Consider the following 25,636-nt stretch of genomic DNA (forward strand, 5'->3'; position numbering starts at 1 on the left):
GTTGAATGAAGCCAGAAAGGGAGAGGAGACAGAGGAAGAGTTTCACCCTACAGCACTGGGATGTGTGCTTAAGTCCTGCTGCTCATTCACTCTGTGGGTTTGGGGTCCTAAAAACAATTAGAGGAAAATAATAAAGAAAAAGGAACACTGGCAGCATAGCCTAGTGGATTATGAGCTGGGCTGCTAACCACAAGGTTAGCAGTTCAAATCTGCCTGGTGCTTTGTGGAAAATAGATGAGGTTTTCTGCTTTCAGAAAGATTTACAGTGTCATTTGTGCTAGACTACAAGGTCGGTTTGAACCACAAGGTTGGTTGCTCAAGCTTACCAGCTGCTCTTAGGAAATTCTATACAGGGTTTCTATGAGTCAGAACAGACTCCACAGCACTTAATAACAACAACAGTGAATTGGAACCAATTTGATAATACACAACCACCACTAACTAACAAAGAAAAAGAAAGATGCTTTCCCTTAAAACAGCAACAAAACCAAAAACCTTATGGGGCTACAGACATAACCTTGTTGTTGTTAAGTGCCATTGAGTCAGTTCTGACTCATAGTCTCCCTGTGTAGGATTTCTGAGGAACAACTGGTGAGCTTGAACATCTGACTTTGCATTTTTATGTTTGTAATAATAAAATATAAGCTATATGTTGTTATTGTTAAGTGCCATCTACTTGAGTTCCAATTCATAGGAACCCTGTATGTTGTTGTTGTTAAGTGCTGTTCAGTCGGCTCCGACCAATAGTGACCCTGTACAGGGTTTCTGAGGCTGTAAATCTTTACGGGAGCAGAAAGCCTCTTCTTTCTCCGTGGAGCGGCTGGTAGTTTCGAACTGCTGACCTTAAGGTTCGCAGCCCGATCCGTAGCCACTATGCAACCCTGTATAGGGTTTCCTAAATCTGTACCAGGGGATCGCTGGTGACAGTGTAGTATAATCACTGCACTGCTAAACACAAGGTCAGCGGTTCAAGCCCACCAGTCCCATAAAGATTTACAGCCTCAGAAACCCTGTATAGAGAGGCAGTAAGTCAGAATCAACTCAACAGCACTTAAACACAACAACAAATTTTTATAGGAAAGATAATCTTTTCTTTCTCTTGCAGAAAGGCTGGTGGATTTGAACTGCTGCCCTTAGGGCTAGCAGTCCTGTACTTATCCTACAGCAATACACTAGGACTCCTATAAGTTATAGTTTGTTGTTGTTGTTAAGTGCCATCGAAAAACTAAATTATTTTATTTATTCATCAAATAGTTACAAAAACTCAACCTAATTCCAAATTGTGTATTTTGCTTTTCAAAATAGATAAACCATGGTTTAAAATTATTATAATTTATTAGCGTACAAAATTGCACACATTAAAATTATACAAATACATAATGAGTTAAAATGAAGAAAAATTATGAATAATACTCAATACATTAAAAAAAAGTCTGAGTCACTTTAGTTCATTTTTTAACATACTGTGTCAAATGGCATTGCCAGTTAGTGACAACTTTGAGATTATTAGGTATTTTCCCATCTGTTGCCATGAATACGAGGGATAGGGTTTAGAAAGTGTAATTATTTTCATTGGTAAAACTTTGCACATTAGGAATAAATATATATATTATTCATCTCATATTTATTCTTGGCATATCATTTCCAGAATCAATTTTTTCAGCCCATTGTCTTATTTATCTATTTACCAGGTTTTGGTTAGCTCCCTGCTAGCTATATCATGTATTTAGTGACATGGAAAGGAAAAAAATATATATATGAATTTTAAACATTTCCATTATTTAAAGCCTACAAAAAAAATATCAAGTGAAAATAAATGCTGACAATTAAAATTTGGACCTTGTCAAATTATTTATCCATACCGTAATTACTTCCCATTAGAAGCAAATAATAATTATGGATACTAAAAATACATGTAACAAAAGGATATTGTACTAAAAGGATACCAGATTGCTTTATAATAATGCATATTTAAATCATAAAGAACACAATTTTCTAAATATTAAGGTAGTATATGCCAGATTTTGAGTTGGAACCAACTCCACAGCTCATAACCACCACCACCACCACCACCATGTTGTTGTTGTTATGTGTCGTGGAGTTGGTTCTGACTCATAGCGACCCTATACAGGGTTTCCAAGGCTGCAAATCTTTATGGAAGCAGAAAGCCTCATCTTTCTCCCACAGAATAGCTGGTTTCGAACTGCTGACCATGAGATTAGCAGCCCAATTCATAACCACTATACTACCAGAACTCCTTAATTTTAGATTTCTAAGTTGTCCTACATTGATACAACAGGATTCCTTTTCAGTTAATAGTTGAGTGCAAACCATTCATGTCACTCAGGTATCTATTCATATAATATGCTACATGTTATCTATTTACTATGACATTAAAGGACAAGAGGTTGAATGTAAACTATTTCAGGCATAACAAACGCATAGGGTAAATAACTATAAAAACAGATCATTTACAATAAAATTGACATATGCTGGGGTCCAGCCTTGACAAGGGAGTGAGTACACGAAGGTGGGATGTCTGGAGAGTTGAGGAAGAAACACTCGGAGACCAGAGTGGATGCAAGCTGACAGGCAGATAGTCCTGCTGCCAAGAATGCACACAGAACTAATTCTACCCCAGTCTTTTATTCTTATCAAGGAGGAACTTGACACAAAAGAGAAAAATGAAAAAAATGTGATTGTTCTTTTGAGACAGGACACGATGATTCACAGGTTTTATCTTAAAATAGCTTACCAAGGGCATCATGCTTCTCGTGATAATCTAAAATCCTTTTTTCCATATGAAAAGATCAAGCAAGCTATTACAGATTATCTATTGACTAATAATCCTTTCTTCCTTACTTCTGTAACTCCAGGGAAGGTGAGAAATAGGTTTTAACCTTTCTAATGAAGGTGAGGTTTCGCTTCCACCTTCCTTTTCCTCATTCCAGGTTCCATATCCAAATGCTACAATGTTTACTATACCCTCAGGGGAAAGAAGAGCGTCTGGATTAAACTGATTACACTCGGGGGGCGGAATGAGGGGGCTGCCACTATCATCCTTTAATCAAATATTCCCAGAATTTACCATTCCATTCCAATGGCAAATTCTGGGCAGTTTTTCTCCAAAACCTTTTCTCGTAATTTCATTATACTTGTTCCTGCTTTTCCTGAATCATTTGAGGAAGCTTTACTGCCTCAGCTCTAGAAGGGGTTTCTGTCCCATTGTTGTTCATGGACATCAAAAGTTCATGCTTTAAGTTAAAATCAAACATAACTAAATAGTTAGATAATGAGCAGTTCTGACATTCTTCCCAGGTGGCCACCACCTGTTCCTCAAAGAGATCTGTTCCCAAGACCTCATGCACTTCCTATACTTGTAAGGCAGTGACATTCAAAGTAGTGCCATTAAAAGAGGCATTATGTACATTGATATCAAAAGAAACCATTTTCCCAGAAGCTACAATTACCGGAGTTAAGAGCATGAAGAACAAGTACAGAATGAACAATATGAGACTAGAAGGAATTGTACAGAGGTAGCCATCCAGTGAGTTCGCAAAAATCCTATGAACCCGGGACTTCAGGAGGTCACTTCCTTGGCCCGCAGGGTCCATGGCTCGCAATCCTGAGGAGGGCCTCGGGGTTGGATTTTTGTCCATCTTGTCACAGGGCCACAGCTTCTCAGTACTTGCGAATGCTGTCACCAGCACACATAAATATATTAAGTAACTATCTCTTTCAGTGTTTCCCCTAATTTCTGCCAACATTCAAATTACTCACCTGGCAGCTAACTATATTAGTGCATCTTAGAAAAAAGATGATTAAAAATAGTTTAAGCTTATTTTTAATAAATTGATCTGAGATTATAGCTACTGAAAAATTAGTGATGCTGACTTTAAATTATTCCAGTGTAAATTCAAATAAATATGCTGTGCAAGATGTTCTGGCTATCTATTCTTTAAGAATACATTTTGTTTTAGAGTAAATTCTGAAGAGAAAACCAAATCAGAAACTTAGATTTTGGAACACCAATTTTCATATTTGGAAGATAGTCATATTATCTGTAAGTTTCTAGATTCTGAAACAAACGAGACTTTTAAATATATTGATCAAGGAAATAAATATTTTTTGAGTCTTTAAAAAATAAGGCTGATAAGGAAGGGTAAGATTAATAAGCAAAGATGATAGAATCTGGAGTTCGCAAATCATTTGAGAATCCTTCAGGCAAATGAAAAGGTTTCAAGTAGGCCATGGTGCCCTTATTCTTTCTTCACCAGTGTCATTTTGAGAGTTATAGTGTAATTTTCTTATTTTTGCCACATTTTACTCTAGGTTTTTTAGTTAGGTTTGGATTTTCTATTTCTAGAATTTATTTAAAATATCACAGAGTAGCAGTAGCTCTTTCTCACATATTTCAAATAAATTAGCTGAGTGTGCAACAAATGTGAGAAGGAAAGAGGAGTGCAGTTATAATTTTCTGTTTTCTGTATTTCTCAGATATCTCTGCCTTATCATTATACTTATTCCTGGATACTTGCATATAAGTATGTATGATTATCATAAACTTTGTTTTGTCTGAACTGTCCTTTCAACTCTTCCATTAAGTGGCTCACTATGAATTTTTTATCATTAATTTACCAGAGATGCAGTGTATTTGAATTTATATTGCTACAGAAACTACAGTGAAACTAAGCAGAGTTGAGTTTCATAAATATTAAAACAGTCTTTGATGTCCTTTGTCTTGGTGTTTAGATGAAGAGCCCTTCCTAATTCTTGCTGATCATCATGAGATAAGAAAAATCAGTGCCGATGGCTCTAACTACACACTTTTAAAACAGGTATGGCATTCTCACGATTCCCTAATATTTAGTATGCTTACTTTTTGGTATGCTTTAGAGCTTCAGAGATAGCTCACAATAAGAAACTATAAATTACTTATTTGTAGAAATTTGCATGTAATCACTATGATTATCCTATACTTTGTTTTGTTTAAACTATTCTGGTGATGCTCCCAACTTGCCACATCTTACAGATCAAAGACATTGGCAAAGTACAATTAATAACAACAACAAAAAACTATCTCAAGAAAAGCTAAATTAGAAAAAGACATAAAATTTTCTTATGAGATATTTTGCAGATTAACCAGTTTTTTTCCTCCCCTTAATTAGAACTGAAAAATACACACCACTTCCAGAACTCAAATTTCTGCTCATAGTATCAGGAAGTAAAATGGAATTAATGATCTCTATCTTTTCAATTTAGAATTGCACAAGAGCAAAAGTTGACTGAAGCTTTAAGATACATGTTTTCACTGTTAACCTTTTCACTCCTAAACCCCAGTTAATGCAGACTGTTTGAGCTGATTTCTTTTGATTCCTGAATTCTTTTCTTAGAATTTATTTGTATATGTTATTTGGGATTGAAAATGTCAGATTGCCATTTTGAATTAAGATAGAAAACTGAGTTACTCACCTGAAATTTTTCCCCACCCAGTCTGCAGCTCAAAATCACATCATTAAAGCTAAAATGGTTACTGCATGGACTGCAAATTCACATTCAGTTAGAAATACTGTATTTTTAGTTCTTGAGGGAAACAGGTTTCTAGGAAGACTCAGTTTATATCTGCTTTTCTAAAAATTACATTTTGCCCCAATTGTATAATAAAACAACAATAAAGAAATGCCAAATCCATGGCCATCTAATTGATTCCAACTTATAGTGACCCTTTAAGACAGCAGAGAACTGTTCCCTAGATTTTCCAAGGCTGTAAATCTTTATGGGAGCAGCCAGCCACATCTTCCTCCTGTAGAGAGGCTGGTAGGTTCAAATTTTAGCTTGTAATCCAACACTTGACCCACTGTGTCTTAGGGCTCCTCAGCTGTATTGATTTGTAAAGTACCATTGAGTCAGTTCTTACTCATAGTGACACTGTATAGGGTTTCTGAGGAGCGGCTCTTGGGTGTGGAAAAACAATGAGCAACATTGCAATTCAAACCACCCTTGAAATCCAAAGTATTATCCAGCAGCGCCACCCAGGACTTCAGTCAACTGTATGTTCTTATTGTTGTTAATTGCCGTTGAGCTGGTTCTGATTCATAGCGACCCTGTATAGTTTCCAAGGAGAATTGGTTAGTTTGAACTGCTGACCTTATGGTTCAAATCAACCTTCTGGTCGAGTGCTTATCCTATAGGTCCACACCACTACTCCACTCAACTGTATAATAGGTGATAAAATAATGTGAAAGTTCTACTGGAGTAAATGTGCCAAAAGTAAGAATATTTCTGTTCTGGATTTGTAGTATGTTTTAGCCAGCTTGTGGTATCAGTGAAGGCAGCTCTCTATGTGCTATATTTTCATCAGCCTTAGTAAGCCTTTCACCATACTTGTTCAACCTGTATGCTGAGCAAATAATTTGAGAAGCTGGGTTATATGAAGAAAAATGTGACATCAGGATTGGAGGAAGACTCATTAATAACCTGCAACATGCAGATGATGCAACCTTTCTTGCTGAAAGTGAAGAGGACTTAAAACATTTACTGATGAAGATCAAAGAGCACAGCCTTCGGTATGGATTACATCTCAATGTAAAGAAAACAAAAATCCTCACCACTGGACCAATAGACAACATTCTTATCAATGGAGAAAAGATTGAAGTTGTCAAGGACTTCATTCTTCTTGGATCAACTATCAACACTCAGGGAAGCAGCAGTCAAAAAATCAAATGATGTATTGCATTGGACAAATCTGCTGCACAAGACCTTTTAAAAGTGTTGAAGAGCAAGGATGTCAGCTTGAGGACTAAAGTGTGCCTAACCCAAGCCATGGTATTTTCAATAACCTCATATGCATGTAAAAGCTGGACAGTGAATAAGGGAGACCGTAAAAGAAATGATGCATTTGAGTTATGGTGTAGGAGGAGAATATTGAAAGTGCCATGGGCTGCCAAAAGACCTAATAGATATGTTTTGGAAAAAGTGCAGCCAGAGTGCTCCTTGCAAGCCAAGATGGCCAAACTTCGCCTCTCATACTTTGGACATATTGTCAGAAGAAACCAGTTGCTGGAGAAGGATATCATATTTTGTAAGGTGGAGGGTCAGAGAAAAAGAGGAAGACCCCACATGAGATGGATTGGCCAAGTGGCAGCATCGATGGACTCAAGTGTGGCAACAGTAGTGAGGTTGGCCCAGAATTGGACAGTGCTTCGTTCTGCTGTGCATAAGGTCGCTATGGGTCGGTATAGACTCAATGGCACCTATCAACAACAACAACAAGAAGTAAGCCTAACTTAACTAAAATTATTTTTGCCACCTACTGAAGGATTCTTCAACTGCTATTGTTGAGTTGCATTATTTTTCTTCTTTTAAGTTAACACCTTCTGGGTTGATGTTAAATAACATTGAATCAGTTTTGACTCATAGTGGTGGTTGTTTGCTGCGGAGTCAGTGTCGACTCATAAAGTCAGTTCTGACTCCTGAAGCCATAGACAAGGACATATCCACAGTTGTTTTTTTTTTTTTTAACCAATGAAAACTATTTATTATAAAATCATTGAAAATGTCATGCTAAAACTTTAGAAACTTGAAATTATTTGCACCATAAAAACACTTGTCCCCACACCCACACACATCTTCAATTTTCATGACATAAACAGACCAGCACTTCTTCCGCAAGTCCTGAAGTTCAACCATGACCTCAGTCAAGAACGTTGTCTTAATCCAAGCACCCTGAGGCTGGAGCAGAACTTCCTAGACTCTTCCACAGCAGTGCCGTATAGGGTTTCTGAGGCTGTAATCTTTAGCAGCTGGCAGTTTCAAACTGAAGACCTTGAGGTTAGCAGCTCAAATCATAACCATTACATTACAAGAGCTCATAGTGACTTTGTATAGGATGATTTCCAAGGAGTGGCTGGTGAGTCTGAAAGGGCCACATTGTTGTTCAAACTGACCTTATGGTCTAGTGCTGTATCCTACAGCACCATACCAGGACTCTGAATACCCATTAGCAGACGTGACTTGTTGCACTATCTGATAGAGCTGAATTTTCCAGTTAAAATTCAAGAGTAGTATAAAAAGAAAACTTTTTCCCCATAAACTGAGAAAACATAGCCTAAAAAGTAGAACTGTTCAAAGCATTAGTCAAGAGAAATTTAGTAGCTAGGAAAAGTAATCAATGGCTGCTACACTCAATTTTAAAGGTTTAAATTGAGCTTATACAGGTATAATGAAAATAGAAATTTTACAGAAAAACCAAGAATTCTAACCACTCACCAAAAAATAAGAAGGGCCCACATTCCTGAATGGCCACAATTTGAGCTATGTAAAAGCTTCCCCTGTGACATAAGTTAAATGGAATTGTCACTATTTCCATATAATTATATGCAGGACTGTAAGGTCAGCATGTCAAACCCACCAGTTGCACCTTGGAAACCCTAAATGACGTCTTTGTGAGTGGGAAGTGACTAGGTGGCACTTACAACAACGACATGTTCAGAGTCCGAGTAGAACAACAAACAGGTTAAGCTCCTACCTGTTCACTGAAAGGCTGGTAGTTTGAATATACTTAGCGTCTCCATGGAAGAAAAATTGACAATCTACTCCCATAAAGACTGTTGTTGTTAAGTGCCATCGAGTCTTTCCCGAATCATAGCTACCCTGTATATGATTTCCCAGGAACTGCTAGTGAGTTAGAACCACAGACCTTGTAGTTCAAACTGACTTTGTGGTCCAGTGCTTATCCTACAGAGCCACACCAGGACAGCCTAGAAAACCCTATGGGACGGTTCTTTCTACATGTGGCATCATTATGAATCAAAATGGACTCCACATCACGTTATAACAAAAACTACACATATTCATGAATGTTTGTGAGGTTTAGACATTTGCTCTACAAATTTAAGCAAGCCACCAATAACCGAGTATTATACCAGTTTTATCTTCAGACTGTGTTTCTCTGCTATTTATACGGTTTTAAGTGACTGAATATTCGTAAGTAGTTAGTCACTCCTTTTTCCAAGTCTGATTTATCTGGAAGCTCATCTGAAACATGTCCACCATGGGTAATCCTGCTGGTATTTAAATTACCAGTGTCATAGCTTCCATAAGCACATCAACTCAGAAGCCACCACAGTACAACAAACTGACAAGTGAGTGGTGGGTTTCAATACAATCAAGATGTATTGATCATTAGTGGTTGACTGGAATGCAAAGATTGGGAGCAAAAAGGAAGGATCAGTAATTGGAAAATATGGCCTTGGTGATAGAACTGATGCTAGAGCTTGCATGATAAATTTTGCAAAATCAATGATTTGTTCGTTTCAAATACCTTCTTTAGACAGCATAAGAGATGATTATACGCATGGACCTCACCAGATAGAATACACAGAAATCAAATTGACTACATTTGCGTAAAGAGATGATGGAAAAGCTCCATATCATCAGACAAAGCAAGGACCGGGGCAGATTGTGGAACAGACCATCTATTGCTCATATGTAAATTCAAACTGAAGCTGAAGAAAATAAAAACAAGTCCACGAGAGGCAAATTATAACATTGAATATATCCCACCTGAATTTAGAGATCATCTGAAGAACAGATTTGATACATTAAACACTAAAAACCAAAGACCTGAAGAGTTGTGGGATGACATCAAGAACATCATATAGGAAGACATCATTAAGAAGACAAGAAAGTAGGAAAAAGTCAAAATGGATATCAGAAGAGACGCAGAAACTTGCTTTCAAGCGTAGAGATGCTAAAGCAAATGGAAGAAATGAGGAGGTACAAGAGCTGAACAGATAATTTCAAAGCTTAAGAATATAAAGTTATATATTACAAGAAAATGTACAAAGATCTGGAGTTAGAAAACCAAAAAGGAAGAAAACAATATTTCTCAAGCTGGGGGAAATGAAGTAAAAATTCAAGGCTTGATTTTCGTTATTGAAGGACTCTCTGGGCAAATTATTTAATGATGCAGAAAGCATCAAAAGAAGATGGAAGGAATACACAGAGTCACTGTACCAAAAGGAAATTGTTCATGTTCAACCATTTCAAGAGGTTGCATATGATCAACAGCCAATGATGCTAAAGGAGGAAGTCCAAAGAAATTGGCAAAGAAAAAGGCACCAGCAATTGATAGAATACAAATTGAAATCTTTCAAGAAAGTTAGGTGGCACAGAAGGCACTCACTCATCTATGCCAAGAAATTTGGAAGACAACTATCTGGCCAACCGATTGGAAGACACCCATATTTATGCCTATTCCAAAGAGAAGTGATACAATGGAATGTGGAAATCATTGGACTATCTATTTGCTATCCCAGGAGAGTAAAATTTTATTAAAGATAATAAAGAAATGGTTGCAAGCATACATTGACAGAGAACTTCCAGAGGTTCAAGTCAGATTCAGAAATGGGCATGGAATGAGGGATATTGTTGTTGATGTCCAATGCATCTTGGCTAAAAGCAGAAAATATCAGAAAGATGTTTACCTGTACTTTAATGACTAAGCAAAGGTTTTCAATTGTGTGGATCATGACAAGCTATGGACAACATTGCAAACTATGAGCATTCCGTAACACTTAATTGTGGTCATGTGGAATCTGTACATGGACCAAGAGGCAGTTGTTTGAACAAAACATGGGAACATTGAATGGTTTAAAATTGAGAGAGGTGTGGGACAGTGTTGGATTCTTTCACCATACTTATTCAACCTGTATGCTGAGCAAAGAATCTGAGAAGCTGGGTTATATGAAGAAAAACATAGCATCAGGATTGGAGGAAAACTCATTAATAACCTGTGATATGCAGATGATACAACCTTGCTTGCTGAAAGTGAAGAGGACTTAAAACATTTACTGATGAAGATCAAAGAACATAGCCTTCAGTATGGATTGTATAATAATGTAAAGAAAACAAAAGTCTTCAACACTGGACCAATAAACAACGTTCTTTTCAGTGGAGAAAAGATTGAAGTTGTCAAGCACTTCATTCTTGGATCAGCTATCAACACTAATGGAAGCAGCAGTCAAGAAATCAAGCAACGTATTGCATTGGACAAATGTGCTGCACAATACCTTTTTAAAATGTTGAAGAGCAAAGGTGTCAGTTTGAGGACTAAGGTGCACCTGACCCAAGCCATGGTATTTTAAATAACCTCATATGCATGTGAAAGCTGGACAGTGAATAAGGAAGACCATAGAAGAATTGATGCAATTGAGTTATGGTGTTGGAGGAGAATATTGAAAGTGCCATGGGCTGCCAACAGATCTGTGTTGGAAGAAGTGCAGCCAGAGTGCTCCTTGGAGGCCAGGATGGCCAAACTTTGTCTTTCATACTTTGGAAATATTGTCAGGAGGGACCAATCACTGGAGAAGGATATCATGTTTGGTAAAGTGGACTGTCAGAGAAAAAGAGGAAGACCCCCAGTGAGATGGATTGGCAAAGTGACAGCAGCAATGGGTTCAAGCATGACAATAATGGGCAGTGTTTTCATTCTGTTGTGCATAGCGTCGCTATGATTGGTACCAACTAGATGGCACCTAACAACAACAACATGCTATCTTTATCTTTATTCATAGGGTATCAAGTAAAGTATAAAATGTCTCCTTGGTACTAGTAAAACTTAGAATTTTAAATATATATAAGAATTAGATGACTATCTCTTCAAAAGATAAATAATACAAGGGGAATATCCTTGGGAAATTTTTTATTATACATATATAACTTTAAAATTGAAAAGCTTTCTATTGCCCAAATGGTTTTCTTCATTATTTAACTTAATTTTATCTAACTAGTTCTTGTGTGGTGCTGTAGGATAAGCACTGGACTACAAAGTCAGTTTGAACTACAAAGTCTGTGGTTCAGACTCACCAGCCACTCCTCAGAAACTCTATTCAAGGCCACTATGATTCAGAACTGACTTGAGGGCACTTACCAACCACTGTAACATCAAATGTACTAAATGTTCAAAAATTACCTTATTCTCTTGGGGTGTGCCTCCATAATTCCATATCCTGTTTGTTGTTATTGTTGTTAAGTGCCATCAAGTTGATTTTGATTCATAGCAACCCTCCATAGGGTTTCTGAGGAGAAGCTTGGTGGGTTTGAACTGCTGACCTTATGGTGAGCAGTCTAGTCCTTATTCTATACCGCTACACCAGGACTCCATTATACCTATAAATTTAAAGTTAGGTGTACCACCAATTGATTACTTTGTCTAGCCCTAGAAGAGAAACTCGTTTATTTTCTGTTTACTAGTTATTTGAACATTTCTACTTGTTAAACTGTTTTCTCAGTTTATGGGGGGAAACGTTCTCTTCCTAAACTGCTCTTGAGTTTAACTAAACCAACAATTTGATTACAAATGTATTGTCTAGAAAAAACTATGAGTGTGTTTCTGCAACAGCCTCTTGTTTCCTTCCAATAAATCTCCTTGTTTCATTTTTTAAGGATTTGTATTAGCAAAGATTTTCTTATCTATTATGTTGTCATAGATTATTTCTAATGAAGTGAACTAATTTTTTCCTTTATGAATTGAATCATTTAAATCTGTTCCATATAACTGAATCGCTTTAATACACATTCTAGTATATCTCTTTCTTTCTAGAGGCATTGTTTCAAGCTATTATACCTAGGTGGGGATGAGTTTCCAATACTTTCCCTCATGTTGCTTTTTTGAGAAGTCAGTGGGTAAGATAAAGAACCTCCCAAGGATTCTGAGCACTTGTGACTTTGTAGACTTTGTAGAAGAAGTTAGCAAACAGAGACTTGAGAAATTAAGGACAAGTCTTATACTCAGTTTTGCCTGGAGGATACTGGGGATATATAACTCTGACAGGGAACATATTTAAATTAAAATTTCATCATGCCATTATAGATATTTTCAAGAAGGCATAGAAATTGAAAATCCCCTCCTCCCATATTCTGTCTGCATATGTAGAATAATTAGAAAACTCGAGTAATTGTCTCTCCTTATTTTCTCTCAGTCAAAAATAAATCAAAAGACAAAACCCTTGCCTTAATTATTTGAACATTTTATAAGCAGTTATTTAGAAAGTGTGGTTTACCTTAATATCCACAATTTTATTCTCATTGCTAATGTTAGTAGTAATCGCACGAAGTAATATTTAAAAAATTAGAACACCTTGTAGATTTTTGTCACCTTATATATTGTAAAATGCAGTAATAAATAGACCAGCTATAACTTAAATTGTACACCACATTTAGAAATAACATGGGTTTTAGGAATGAAAATTAATCAAGTAGCCTTTCAATATGTTATCCAATTCAATTCTAACAGTGCCTTTTATTCCAGTAAAACTGTACCAAAGAACAAAACACAATTTTCTAAATTAATCACCTTGAACCAAAGAGTGAATTTTCAGCTATGGAAATGGAAGAAGCATATAGGATTTTCAGCTCTGAAACTGCTGATGTGACTCTACTTTTCAAATATTATTTTGACCTGTGCCTGGCTGTTTTAATGTTTTTTGCATATGATTCAGCACAAAGACAATTGTTGTATTTTCTGTGGGGATTCAAGGTAAAAGTGTAGAAAAATTACCAGCTTGGTTTGAGAAGTATGTCAGAACTCAGAACTCCAATTCTTCTGTATTTACAGCCTTAAGCACTGGACTGCGAACCACAAGGTTAACAGTTTGCGCTAACCAATTGCTCCCCAGGAGAAAGATGAGGCTTTCTGCTCCCATAAAGATTTAAAGGCTCAGAAATCCTGTACAGGGTTGTGAGAGTCAGAACCGACTTAAAGGCACTTAGCAATAATAACAAAAACAATCTGTAATAGTTTATTTTCTAAATTTGCAATTGGATTTTCATGATCTAAATTGATTATTATAAAGAAAGGGATAGAGTCATTCTACTATGGCTGGGGATTTGGGAAAAGCCTTTGCTAAAGTTAGAAATAAGTTTTTCTCTACTTTTTCCTTGTAATTCTCCCAATATGTACATCTGAATTGCCAGCCTCTCACAGATTCCTAACCCAGTGACTATATTCCTCTGGAAAGCAAAACAATTTGAACACAAATGATATCAAAGTCTACTGTTAACATAAACTTATTCAACACTCTATAGTCTTGTCTGGAATATATTCCATTTGTACTGCATAATTTTGATTAACTTGGCATAGACAACATATTAGATATGTATGGTTAAGTGTCTAACAGTTGAAATTTTGACACAAATTTGTTAGTTTGTTGAGGTAGTAAATTCATGAGCCTTCATGATAGGTCACTCCTGGTGTGATGCTGTAAGATAAGCACAGAACTATGAACTACAAAATCAGCAGTTCAAACCCACCAGCTACTCCTTAGAAACCCTATTAGGACAGCTTTGAGTTGGAGCATGCTGGATAGTACTTAACAACCCCAACAATGATAGGAATAGGTCAAATTATTAAACTTACCTCTTAGCAATCATTTGAAACAATTCAGCAGCTAAGAAGATTCCCAGATATTGTTTATACAATTCTCAAAACAAATCAGTCAGATGGTAGAACTAAAGAACAAAAGATTGTAGCAACAAGAAACCCATCAGCTGACTCTGTGAACTATATTTTAAGCTGCTAAAAAATGTATAACTGTGAATCTGAAGAGAACAAAATCCTGCATTCACCATGTTGATTATCCAGTTCCTCCTAGGATAAACACTCACTTAAGGTTATAATTTTTAAATTCTAATATGAAATCATATTGCCTAAGGGGTCATTTAAAGCATGAAAAAGGTAAGCATGAAAAAGTATGTTGTTGAGAGAAAAACCTTTGGCTTTGGGGAAAAGTACAATTTTAAACCAGTGCTCATTTTAAATCTACAGGGATTTATTTATTTGTATCTTTCCAATACAGATTTTTCTTTTCTGATTTTTCCACAGGACAGATTATAATGACATTAAGTTTACAATTAATATCAATCTAAATTGAAAATCTGTCACCTGATCTCTTTAAAGGAAGTTTGTTGTTCACATTATTGGCTATTTATTTATATCACATCTTATGTCACTGGACTGTGAACCACAAAGTTGGTGATTTGTGCCCACTAGCAGCTATGAGGGAGAAAAATGAAGCTTTTTGCACCCACAAATGTTTCCAGTCTCAAAAAGCTTTTATAGGATTTTTATGAGTTAGAACCAACTCAACAAGACTTTACAACAGCTAGGTACATATCTTCAAATATATTATGTAACATCTTAAGTTTATAGAATGGAAAACGAAACTACAAAAGCATGATGCCTTTATAAAGAATTGGTCACAGGTTCTCTTTATTGTTATAAATAATACTATTTATACCCAAAGGAAGATATGATGACTCATATGAACTTTTCAAACATTAGAGAGTAATTTCTATAAACTGTTATTCAATTTCTATTCTATTCTTATTAATTTTTAGGGATTAAACAATGTTATTGCTATAGACTTCGATTACAGAGAAGAATTCATCTACTGGATTGATTCTAGTCGGCCTAATGGTAGCCGCATAAATAGAATGTGTTTAAATGGAAGTGATATTAAGGTAACTATATACTATTATGATTGAATTTTTAAATATTTTATTGTTATGATTGAATTGAATAGAAAATGTTATTTGATGGTAATAATATAGCTCCTGGAATGTATTAGGTTGGTTTGATTGTCACATTTACACAATGTAAGTTAATAAATACTTTTAAATGAAATATTAAACTTCCTTATTCTTACATTTAATTATGAAATTACTACTTGAAATGAAATAAAATCAAATTGAGTAAGTATTGAATTGGAACCTCAATCACAACCTTAACAAATGTGATGGATGCTTTTGGTTTTGAATGATTAATGTCTGAGATTCAATTGTATTGGTTTAAATAAAAGAAATAGCTGAGTCTGAGAATTAGTAATTGAAAAGAATTAAATACTAGACTCTAGATTAAAATTATAGTACTATTAAAATTAACTTAGATGGAAATAATTGAATACATGTGTGTAAAATCATGAATGTTCTGATTAGACAGCATTACAATAAAATATGTATTACAATTCTAGATATGAACTACATAGCACCATTTCTACATTTTCCTGAGTTTTAAAATAACATAATTTACACTATATGCATACATTAAGGAATCCTGGTGTGGCACTGTGAGTTAATGCACCAGACTGCAAAACCATTTGAGCTGCAAGGTCAGCAGTTCAAGTTCACCAGCTGTTCCTCGGAAACCCTACTATACAGGGTTGCTATTAGTTGGAACTGACTCAACGGCACTTCACAACAACAACAATATACATTAAGGACTCCTGGTATGGCACTACAAGATAAACACTGGACTGAGAACCATAAACTTGGTGGTTCAAACCCACCACCTACTCCTCAAAACCATATACAGGGTCACTATTAATCAGTACTAACTCAACAGCTCTTAACATGTACATTAAAGAACTTATAAATGCTGGTAGGTTTAAATCCATAAATTATTTTGTATTATTTTTATAGGTATCTAAAATATGCCACAATTTTTACATAAATAATCAATTTTGAAAATATTAACGTCTTAAAGTATGTATATAGAATTCCATAACACCCAACTTTGAGTGATTAAGGGTATCTATATTTAATAATTTTTAATTTCTTAAAATATCAGCAGATGATTTCATAAATTTTATTTGGCAATTTGTATAAAAACTTCTAAAGTTACCTTATTTAAATTGTATGACATACTTTATTATATAGTTTAAAATTTATTTATCCTTATATCTTATGAAATGCCATAATATCTTTAAGACATAAAAGTCTTTACTACCTTGCAAAACTGCTCACCACTACTACTTTAAATCATGCCATCACATAAGGTCACAAAATTCTTCATTCTTCCGTTGAATAGCCATACCAATTTTTCCTGATTTGGAAGTTGAGGAAAAGAAGAAGAAAAGATATGTATCTTTCAATTTAGTAGAGTAGATTGATAACAGTTAACTGCAAATTGATACTGTTGCCACTTCTCTTGGTATCTATTGCTGATGTGTCTTTGTACTAAGATTGGTTAGGGAAGGAAATAACTATAGAGCAATTTTAGTGTATTCTTAATGCTGTGTAACTAATTAATTGTACACTGCTCCAGTTTTCAATAGCTTCTTTCACATAGTCCTGAAAGCACTGAGAACTCAGAAATACGAGTCATACAGATCAATCATCATTTGTCGTTTTATATGTATCGTATTTGTATATGTTAAGCTTATAACCTGATTGCAAAAAAATGCCACTAGCCAATACTGCCACAGCACTGTATTCAGCTAAGTTAAATAATTCTTTGTAATGGTCACACAGAACTCAGACACCATACTCACAGTTTGGGATTTATTAGGGAAGTTAACAGAAATCAGAAAATGCGCAGACAGTTTTTTCTAATCAGGTCAGCCTCTCTGAAGACAACCACAGACACATCTCTGGCCTTCTGGATCTTAGCCTGGCCTCTGCCCTGCTCCAGTAATATTACAAAGCTCTTTTTTGGGCTGCTGATAAATGCCCATAGGCCATACCACTCCACTATAAGCCTCAGCCTGAAGGCACTAGGCTTTAGCTCCTTGAGTCAGCAAGCCTAGATCTCTCAATTAAGTGCCTAGAGTTCTGTTACTGCTGTTCCTCTGCCACTCCTCCAGGGATATAGGTTTCTGTCCCTCTGCAGAGGATGTCCAGTGCTCAGAGATCTTGGGGTCCAAAAGAAGTGCTCTATTGCTGGCTCTTCTTTTTTGATGCTCATCAGATCCCCTTCTGCTTCTTAGATAGATCATTTTATATTCTGAGAATGGCAAAATTGACCAATAACAATTAGTCCTGTTAACAATCACTCATAACTGATTTATATAATCCATCAACATCTTCCCCTACCTTCTTTAACCATACTCATCAGGGAAGTCATTTGGTGGAAGTTTACTGACTGTGGCTATTTTGTAGTTAAATGTAGTGGCATCGTTTCTGACTCATTGTTACCCTGTATGGTGTTTTGGAGAAGCAGCAGGTGAGTTTAAACAGCTGACCTTAAAGTTCATACTAACCTTGAATTCCAGTGCTTATCCTACATAGCCACACCAGGACTATATGAGACACGGCTCTGGTGGTGGTGGTCGTTGTATGCTATGGAGTCAGTTCCCATTCATAGTGAGACTGTATAGGGTTTCTAAGGCTATAAATCTTTATGAGAGCAGAAAGCCTCATCTTTCTCCTGTGGAATGACGGGTACTTTCAAACTGCTGACCTTGAGGTTTGAAGCCCGACTTGTAATCACTATGCTACCAGAGGTCCTTGAGACATGGCTATAAGAGATATAAAATAATCAACTAATTCACAGCACTACACTTATTAGGAGTCCTGGTATCGTGTTGTAGGATAAGCACTTGACTATAAGCACAGTTTCAACCTCAAGGTTGGCAGTTCAAACTCACCAGCCATTTCTTGGGAACCCTATACCGGGTGGCTATGAGTCAGAACAAAATTGATGTCACTAAACAACAACAATATTTATTAAGAATCCTGGTAGCACAGTGGGTTAAGCATTGGGCTAGAAACCCAAAGGTTGGCAGTTTGAACCCTCTCATTGTTCTGCTCCCTGTACAGGGTCGCTATGAGTCGGAACCGACTCCACGGCACTTAACAACAACAACAACAAGTTGTTCTGCAGGATACAAATGAGGCAGTCTGTTTTCATACAGGTTTATAGCCTTGAAATACCTAGAGAGCATTTCTATTTTGTCGTGTAGGCTTAGTATGAGTTGTAATTCACTCCACAGCAATAGATTGTACCTTAATTATACTTAATACTGAAATAAGTTAGAAATGACCCCACCAATTATATGCATATATTTTTACTTTCCTTTGGTTAGATAAAAAATATTTACTACATGTTCTCTTTTCTAATTATGTTGTTTGTTGTTAAGTTTTGTGGAGTGGTTCCAACTCTTAGCAACTGTGTATAGGGTTTCTAAAGTAGTCCAATGGGTTTGAACTACTGACCTTATGGTTAGTAGTCCACTTATGCTACAGTGCCACACCAGGACTACTTTTTATCTATAGTTGATAATGTAAATAGGAAAGAGTAGTTGGGAGAGTATGAATTCTATTGATATCACTCTAGAACCTGCTGAAGATAAACATTATTAATAAAGCTTTGTGTGTGTATGTGTATGTGTGCATTTATGATAAGCCCCATATCATCAGCCAAAACAAGCTTGGGGCAGACTGTGGAACACACCATCAATTGCTCATATGCAAGTTCAAGCAAAAGCTGAACAAAAGAAAAACAAGTCCACAACAGTCAAAATATGACCTTGAATATATGCCACCTGAATAATTTAGTGATATCTGAAGAGCAAATTTGATACATTAAGTACTAAAGAACTAAGACCAAAATATTTGTGGGATGATATCAAGAATATCATACAAGAAGAAAGCAAAAGATCATTAAGAAGACAAGAAAGAAGGAAAAGAGCAAAATGGGTATCAGAAAAGATTCTGTACTTGCTTTCCAGTATAGAGATGCTAAAACAAATGGAAGAAATGAGAAGGTATAAGAGCTGAAAAGAAATTTCAAAGGGCACCTCGAGAAGACAAGGTCAAATATTATAATGAAATATGCAAAGACTCATAGTTAGAAAACCAAAAGGGAAGAACACGCTCAGCATTTCTCAAACTGAATGAACTGAAAAAATGCAAGCCTCAACTTGCAATATTGAATGATTAGTATAGATAAAATATTAAAGATACAGAAAGCATCAAAAAAAAAAAAATATGGAGAGAATACACAGAGGCACTGTACCAAAAAGAAATGGTAAATATTCAACCATTTCAAGAGGTAGTATATGATCAAGAGCCATTGATACTGAGGAAAGAAGTCCAAGGTGCATTGAATGCATTGGCAAAGAACAAGGCACCGGGACTAGATGGAATACAAATTGAAATATTTCAAATGGATGCAGCTGCACCACTGGAGGCAATCACTAATCTATTCCAAGAAATTTACAGGACACCTTACCTGGCCAGCTGACTGGAAGAGATCCATAATTGTGTCCATTCCAAAAAGAGGTGACCCAGTGAAATGCAGAGATCACTGAAAAATATCATTAATATCTCATGCAATTAAAATTTTGCTAAAGATAATTCAAAAATGTCTGCAACCATACTTTGACAGAAAATGTCCAGAGGTTCAAACCAGATTCAGAAGAGGACATTGAACTAAGGATATCATTGCTAACGTTAGATGGATCTTGGCTGAAAACAGAGAATACCAGAAAGATGTTTACCTGTACTTTATTGACTATGCAGAGGCTTTCAATTGTGTTAATCATGACAAGCTATGGACCACATTGTGGAAAATGAGTAATCAGGAATACTTAATTCTGCTCATGAGGACCCTCTACATAAACCAAGAGGCAGTTGTTCAAATAGAACATGGGAGCACTGAATGGTTTAAAATTATGAAAGATGTGTTCCAGGGTTGTAGTCTTTCACCATATTTATTCAATCTGTATGCTGGGCAAATAATCTGAGAAATTGGATTATATGAAGAAAAATGTGATATCAGAATTGGAGGAAGACTCACTGACAACCTGATATATGCAGATGAATCAACCTTGTTTACTGAAATTGAAGAGGACTTAAAATACTTACTGATGAAGATCAAAGAGTACAGCCGTTGGAATGGATTGTATCTTAATGTAAAGAAAACAAAAATCCTCACCACTAGACCAGTAAATAACATCCATATTAATGGAGAAAAGATTGAAGTTTTCAAAGATTTCATTTCGCTAAGCTCCACCAGCAACAGTCATGGAAGTAGCAGTCAAGAAATCAAACAATCTATAACATTAGGCAAATCTTCTGCACAAGATCTCCTTGAAGTGTTGAGCAAAAATATCATTTTGAGGACTAAAGTACACCAGACTCAAGCCATGATATTTTCAATAACGTCATATGCATGTGAAAGTTGGACTGTGAATAAGGAAGACTGTACAAGAATTGATACATTTGAGTTATGGTGTTGGAACAGAATATTGAAAGTTCCATGGACTGCCAAAACAACAAACCAATCTGTGTTGTAAGAAGTACAGCCAGAATATCCTTGGAAACCAAGATGGCCAAACTTTGTCTCTCATACTTTGGACATTTTATTAGGAGGGACCAGCCCCTGGAGAAGGATATCATGTTTGCTAAAGTGTAGAGTCAGAGAAGAGGAGGAAGTCTCCCAATGAGATCGATTGGCACAAGTGCAGCAGCAATGGACTCAATTTTAGCAACAATTGTGAGGTTGGCACAGGACCAAGCTGCGTTTTATTCTGTTATGCATAGCTTCACTATAGTTGGTACTAACTTGATGGCACCTAACACCAACAACAATGTGTTTGTGTGTGTGCATTTGTGTGATATCAAATTATATGCAGCTATACAGGATCGCTATGAATCGGAAGTGATTTGACAGCACTTAACAACAAGAAGTCCAAATTATATACAGGAAACCTGATGGGGTGCTGTAGGATAAGTGCTCAACTACTACCCACAATGTCAGTGGTTCAAACTCACCAGCCATTCCTCAGAAACACTGTGCATGGTCACTATGAGTCAAAACGAACTTGACAGCACTTAACAACACAGTAAATATGACACAGTAACGAAAATGTGATCAGAAACTGTGAAGCTGTCCCAACAGCATTTTTCTTCTTCTTCTTCTTAAAACCAGTATGTACTTTCTTGGAAACCTGATTATATATTTGATAATTTCTAACAAACAAGTAAGTAATTGTATTTGGGTAAGTTATTCTATCCTTATCTAAATTCAATTTCTAATGTTTAAATAGAATTATTTATCTCTGCAAAAATCTACAAGTAATTGCTCAGTTCTTGTACTAGACATTTACACTGCTGATTTGTTTCATTCTTATTTTGTTAGGTAGTGCATAACACAGCTGTCCCCAATGCACTTGCTGTTGATTGGATTGGAAAAAATCTCTACTGGTCTGACACAGAAAAGAGAATCATTGAAGTATCCAAACTCAATGGCTTGTATCCTACTATACTTGTTAGCAAAAGGCTGAAGTTTCCAAGGGACCTGACTTTAGATCCTCTAGCAGGGTTTGTAACAAACATTATTATTATTATTATTTTAATTACAGATTAGAACTCTGGATTACATTCATTGTGATAAATCTAATTTCATGTGATAATGACAAGGAAATTCAATGAAAATATAAATATGTAGACATTCTCATTGAGAATAAAAGATAGTATTATTATTAGCATGGAGAAAAAAAATGAAGTCATTAAATTTTATAGTAGCTATTATAAAAATTTTTAACTCAACTCATATTCGCTAATCTATAATTGTCTTTGGAAATGAATAAAACATACAGATTTCACTGAGTTCAATGCCTTTACATCTTGGGTAAAGGCAAATTAAAAATAAAGTTTCAGATTGTCCTTTGCCGTAATGATGGTAGTCACAGATATGTATGGTATAATACCATAATATCTGAACCTCTTTACAGAAAAAGACATAGATTGAATCCATGGATAATAAGTAACAAGGTGTAGTTACCTTGGAATACTGAGAAAGATTCATGTTGGAGTGGAGTAGTTGAATTTCATTGTGAGAATGAACACTATGTCACAATAAGGATGAAGGACAACAGACTAGAGATTTCAGATGAAAGACAAACACACATGAAGGTTTCAAAGTTGTGTGTGTATAGTTGTTAAGGTTATGCAGATCATGGCAACTATCATTTACTCTCAGTTCTGTTGTTTTGTTGGCTAGAGACTGAATGCCTTTTTTTTATTTTTCTTTCCCACTATAATTTATAATAATTACATAATCCAAAATGATTTCTGAAAAATTTCAACCAAGCCAATAGGTCTTTTAATAATTTAGAGAAATTTAGAGATAGTTTGAGTTTAAATATTAATAATACAGAACACATTTCAATATTTTGTTATAATAACAGTAGTATGAATTTGCTTTAATCTAAATTAATTTCATGTAATGTGTTTCACCAAATCACTGCCTTTATCATACCATATACAATAGTTAGATTTTGCGTTTTAGTAATTACCTTTATTTTTTTTACCCCTTTGTGTTTATAATTAATGAAGTGGTCTTTTTGCAGTATATGTTATCATTTAATTTAATACATTAATTTGGGTAAAAGCAATACCTAATGGGAGAAGATATGTACTGTAAATATATTTTTCCTTCTAAGATAATGTGCACATTTTAACTTTTCATTATATAACTATGTAATCATTTTGCTACTTTTTTAATACTTTTTTTAACCAAAGCAACAGAAAGTTCAAAAGAGCGTCAAAAATAGCAATTTCACCTGAAATTGATTATTAAAAAGGGAGTCTCTTTCTCTGTTTTAAGAAATAACGGCCAGATTCACTCAATTTGTCTATAAATTGCATTCATTCATAAGAATGTGAATATTTTGATTCCTTTAATATTTTATCATGAATTTTAATGTGCTCAAAATTATGGCGTGTTTAGCTTCTCATTTTGTACTATTAAAGATGCTTTACTTGCTAAATGGAAGAACATTACTCAACAATAACTGTCAGGTGGAATTCCCTGCTCATGAAGCCAAACACTATACTTTAGCCTAGTGAACACAGCTGAATCTAGCTTTAGGTTCTAGTTCTCCCTACTTACATTGACTATCCCATAAACTGAAAGCAGTCCTAAGTTATAATCAACATAAATTCACTATTAAAATTGTTACATTGGACAATGTAATGTAATAAAGTAATTAAATTTTGGGGAGGTATTTTTTTTCCTCTTTTATTAACATTATAAGAATAACATACCAAATGCCACCCAATTTGGACGTGGTGATTCAAATAACAGGTCAAAAGATGCAAGTAGCCAGTTAGATAATTTTTTTACTTGAAGTCCTCATTTTTCTTGTTATTAAAATTATCCTGTAAACTAATCTTGTTTGGCAATGAATGTCTTAATTCATCATAAATTTTGAATAATTGATTTCGTGATTTAAAAGACACATGTATCATCTATTAAGGCTGCATATAAAATATAAAAAAAGTATAATTGATCTTATTATTTTATTTTGGGTAATTATGATGTCACTTCAAGTTATCATAACTGAGTCCTAGGGTAGCAATGGACTGTAAACCCCAACGTCAGTGATTCAAACCGATAAGCAACTCCTCAGAAACCCTATACAGGGTCACTATGAGTCAGAATTGACTTTAGGGCACTTAACAGCAATAACAACAACATCATGAAAGATATTAAAATGAATGTGTGATACAACTAATGAGGAAAAACAGCTCTATTAATTTCTTAATTCAGTTTTCAGAATTAGTATATATTTGGTACAGTTCTAGGAAGAAGTTCAAAAATAAAAGACAAAATCTGTCTCCAAGTATTTAACAGGTAATGCTTAGGGAGATGAGTAAATCATTAGAATGCAATGCAATAACTTAAAAAAGATAGAGAAAATATAATCAGTGTATATCACACCTGAGATCAGAAAGCTTCCTGGATAAGAATAATTGAGTGAGAATTAGCCAGGTAATATAGTGCTAGTTCATGAATAGCAGTATTTCAGGCTAAAAGAACAGATTCCAAGTTTAAAAAAAATAAATAAATAAAAAAGACTTATCACAGAACATGTCACATTAAAATTTTTTTTAAAAATCTGATATGATTATAACCAAGGTGTTTTATATAATTAAGGGATTTTTACATCATTTCATTGTACAGAATAAAATGTTTGCAAATAAAAAGCAAAATACAACACTACAAAGCTCTGTCCTATGTAAATAGATTAGTATGTGTGATTTCTTCAGACTATGGTGAATTATAGGAAAATGAGGTCCATATATGAAAGGAAATGATAAGTTTGTGGACCTATTAAGGTTAGGAATTCCCATACACTTATAATGATTAGTAATCATTACCATTCCTAAGCATTTCTCAAGCTGGGGGAACTGAAGGAAAAATTCAAGCCTCGACTTTTGTTATTGAAAGGTTCTCTGCAAATTATTGAATAATGCAGAATACATCAAAAGAAGATGGAAGGAATACACAGAGTAATTGTAACAAAAGGAAATGGTTAATGTTCAAACATTTCAAGAGGTACCCTATGATCAACAGCCAATGATATTCAGGGAGGAAGTCCAAAGTGCATTAAAGGAATTGGCAAAGAACAAGACACCAGGAATTGATGGAATAAAAATTGAAATCTTTCAAGAAATTGAGGCCGCACAGGAGGCACTCACTCCTCTCTGCCAAGAAATTTGGAGGACAATTATCTGGCCGACTGATTGGAAGAGATTCATATTTGTGCCCATTCCAAAGAGAGGTGGCCCAACGGAATCTGTAAATCATCGGGCAATCTCTTTGATATCTCAAGTGAGTAAAGTTTTGCTAAAGGTAATACAGAAACGGCTACAATCATACATTGACAGAGTACTTCCAGAAGTTCAGACTGGATTCAGAAGAGGCCGTGAAATGAAAGAAATCATTGCTGATGTCTGATGGATCTTGGCTGAAAACAGAGACTATCAGAAAGATGTTTAACTATGCTTTATTGCCTACGCAAAGGCTTTCGATTGTGTGGATCATGACAAGCTATGGACAACATTG

At 35.3% G+C, this 25,636-nt stretch overlaps 1 protein-coding gene across 1 annotated transcript in view; it reads left to right on the forward strand.

Moving 5' to 3' along the window:
• LRP1B (low density lipoprotein receptor-related protein 1B) overlaps positions 1-25,636 on the forward strand; it is a 2,342,762-nt gene that overhangs the window by 1,962,641 nt on the left and 354,485 nt on the right. The window contains exons 57-59 of the mRNA XM_006834597.1: positions 4,753-4,838; positions 15,400-15,522; positions 21,923-22,104. Coding sequence (XP_006834660.1) covers positions 4,753-4,838; positions 15,400-15,522; positions 21,923-22,104 — 391 coding nt within the window. The remainder of the gene's footprint in view (positions 1-4,752; positions 4,839-15,399; positions 15,523-21,922; positions 22,105-25,636) is intronic.

Source organism: Chrysochloris asiatica, unplaced genomic scaffold (genome assembly GCF_000296735.1).
Source record: "Chrysochloris asiatica unplaced genomic scaffold, ChrAsi1.0 scaffold00012, whole genome shotgun sequence".
Taxonomy (NCBI): Eukaryota; Metazoa; Chordata; class Mammalia; order Afrosoricida; family Chrysochloridae; genus Chrysochloris; species Chrysochloris asiatica.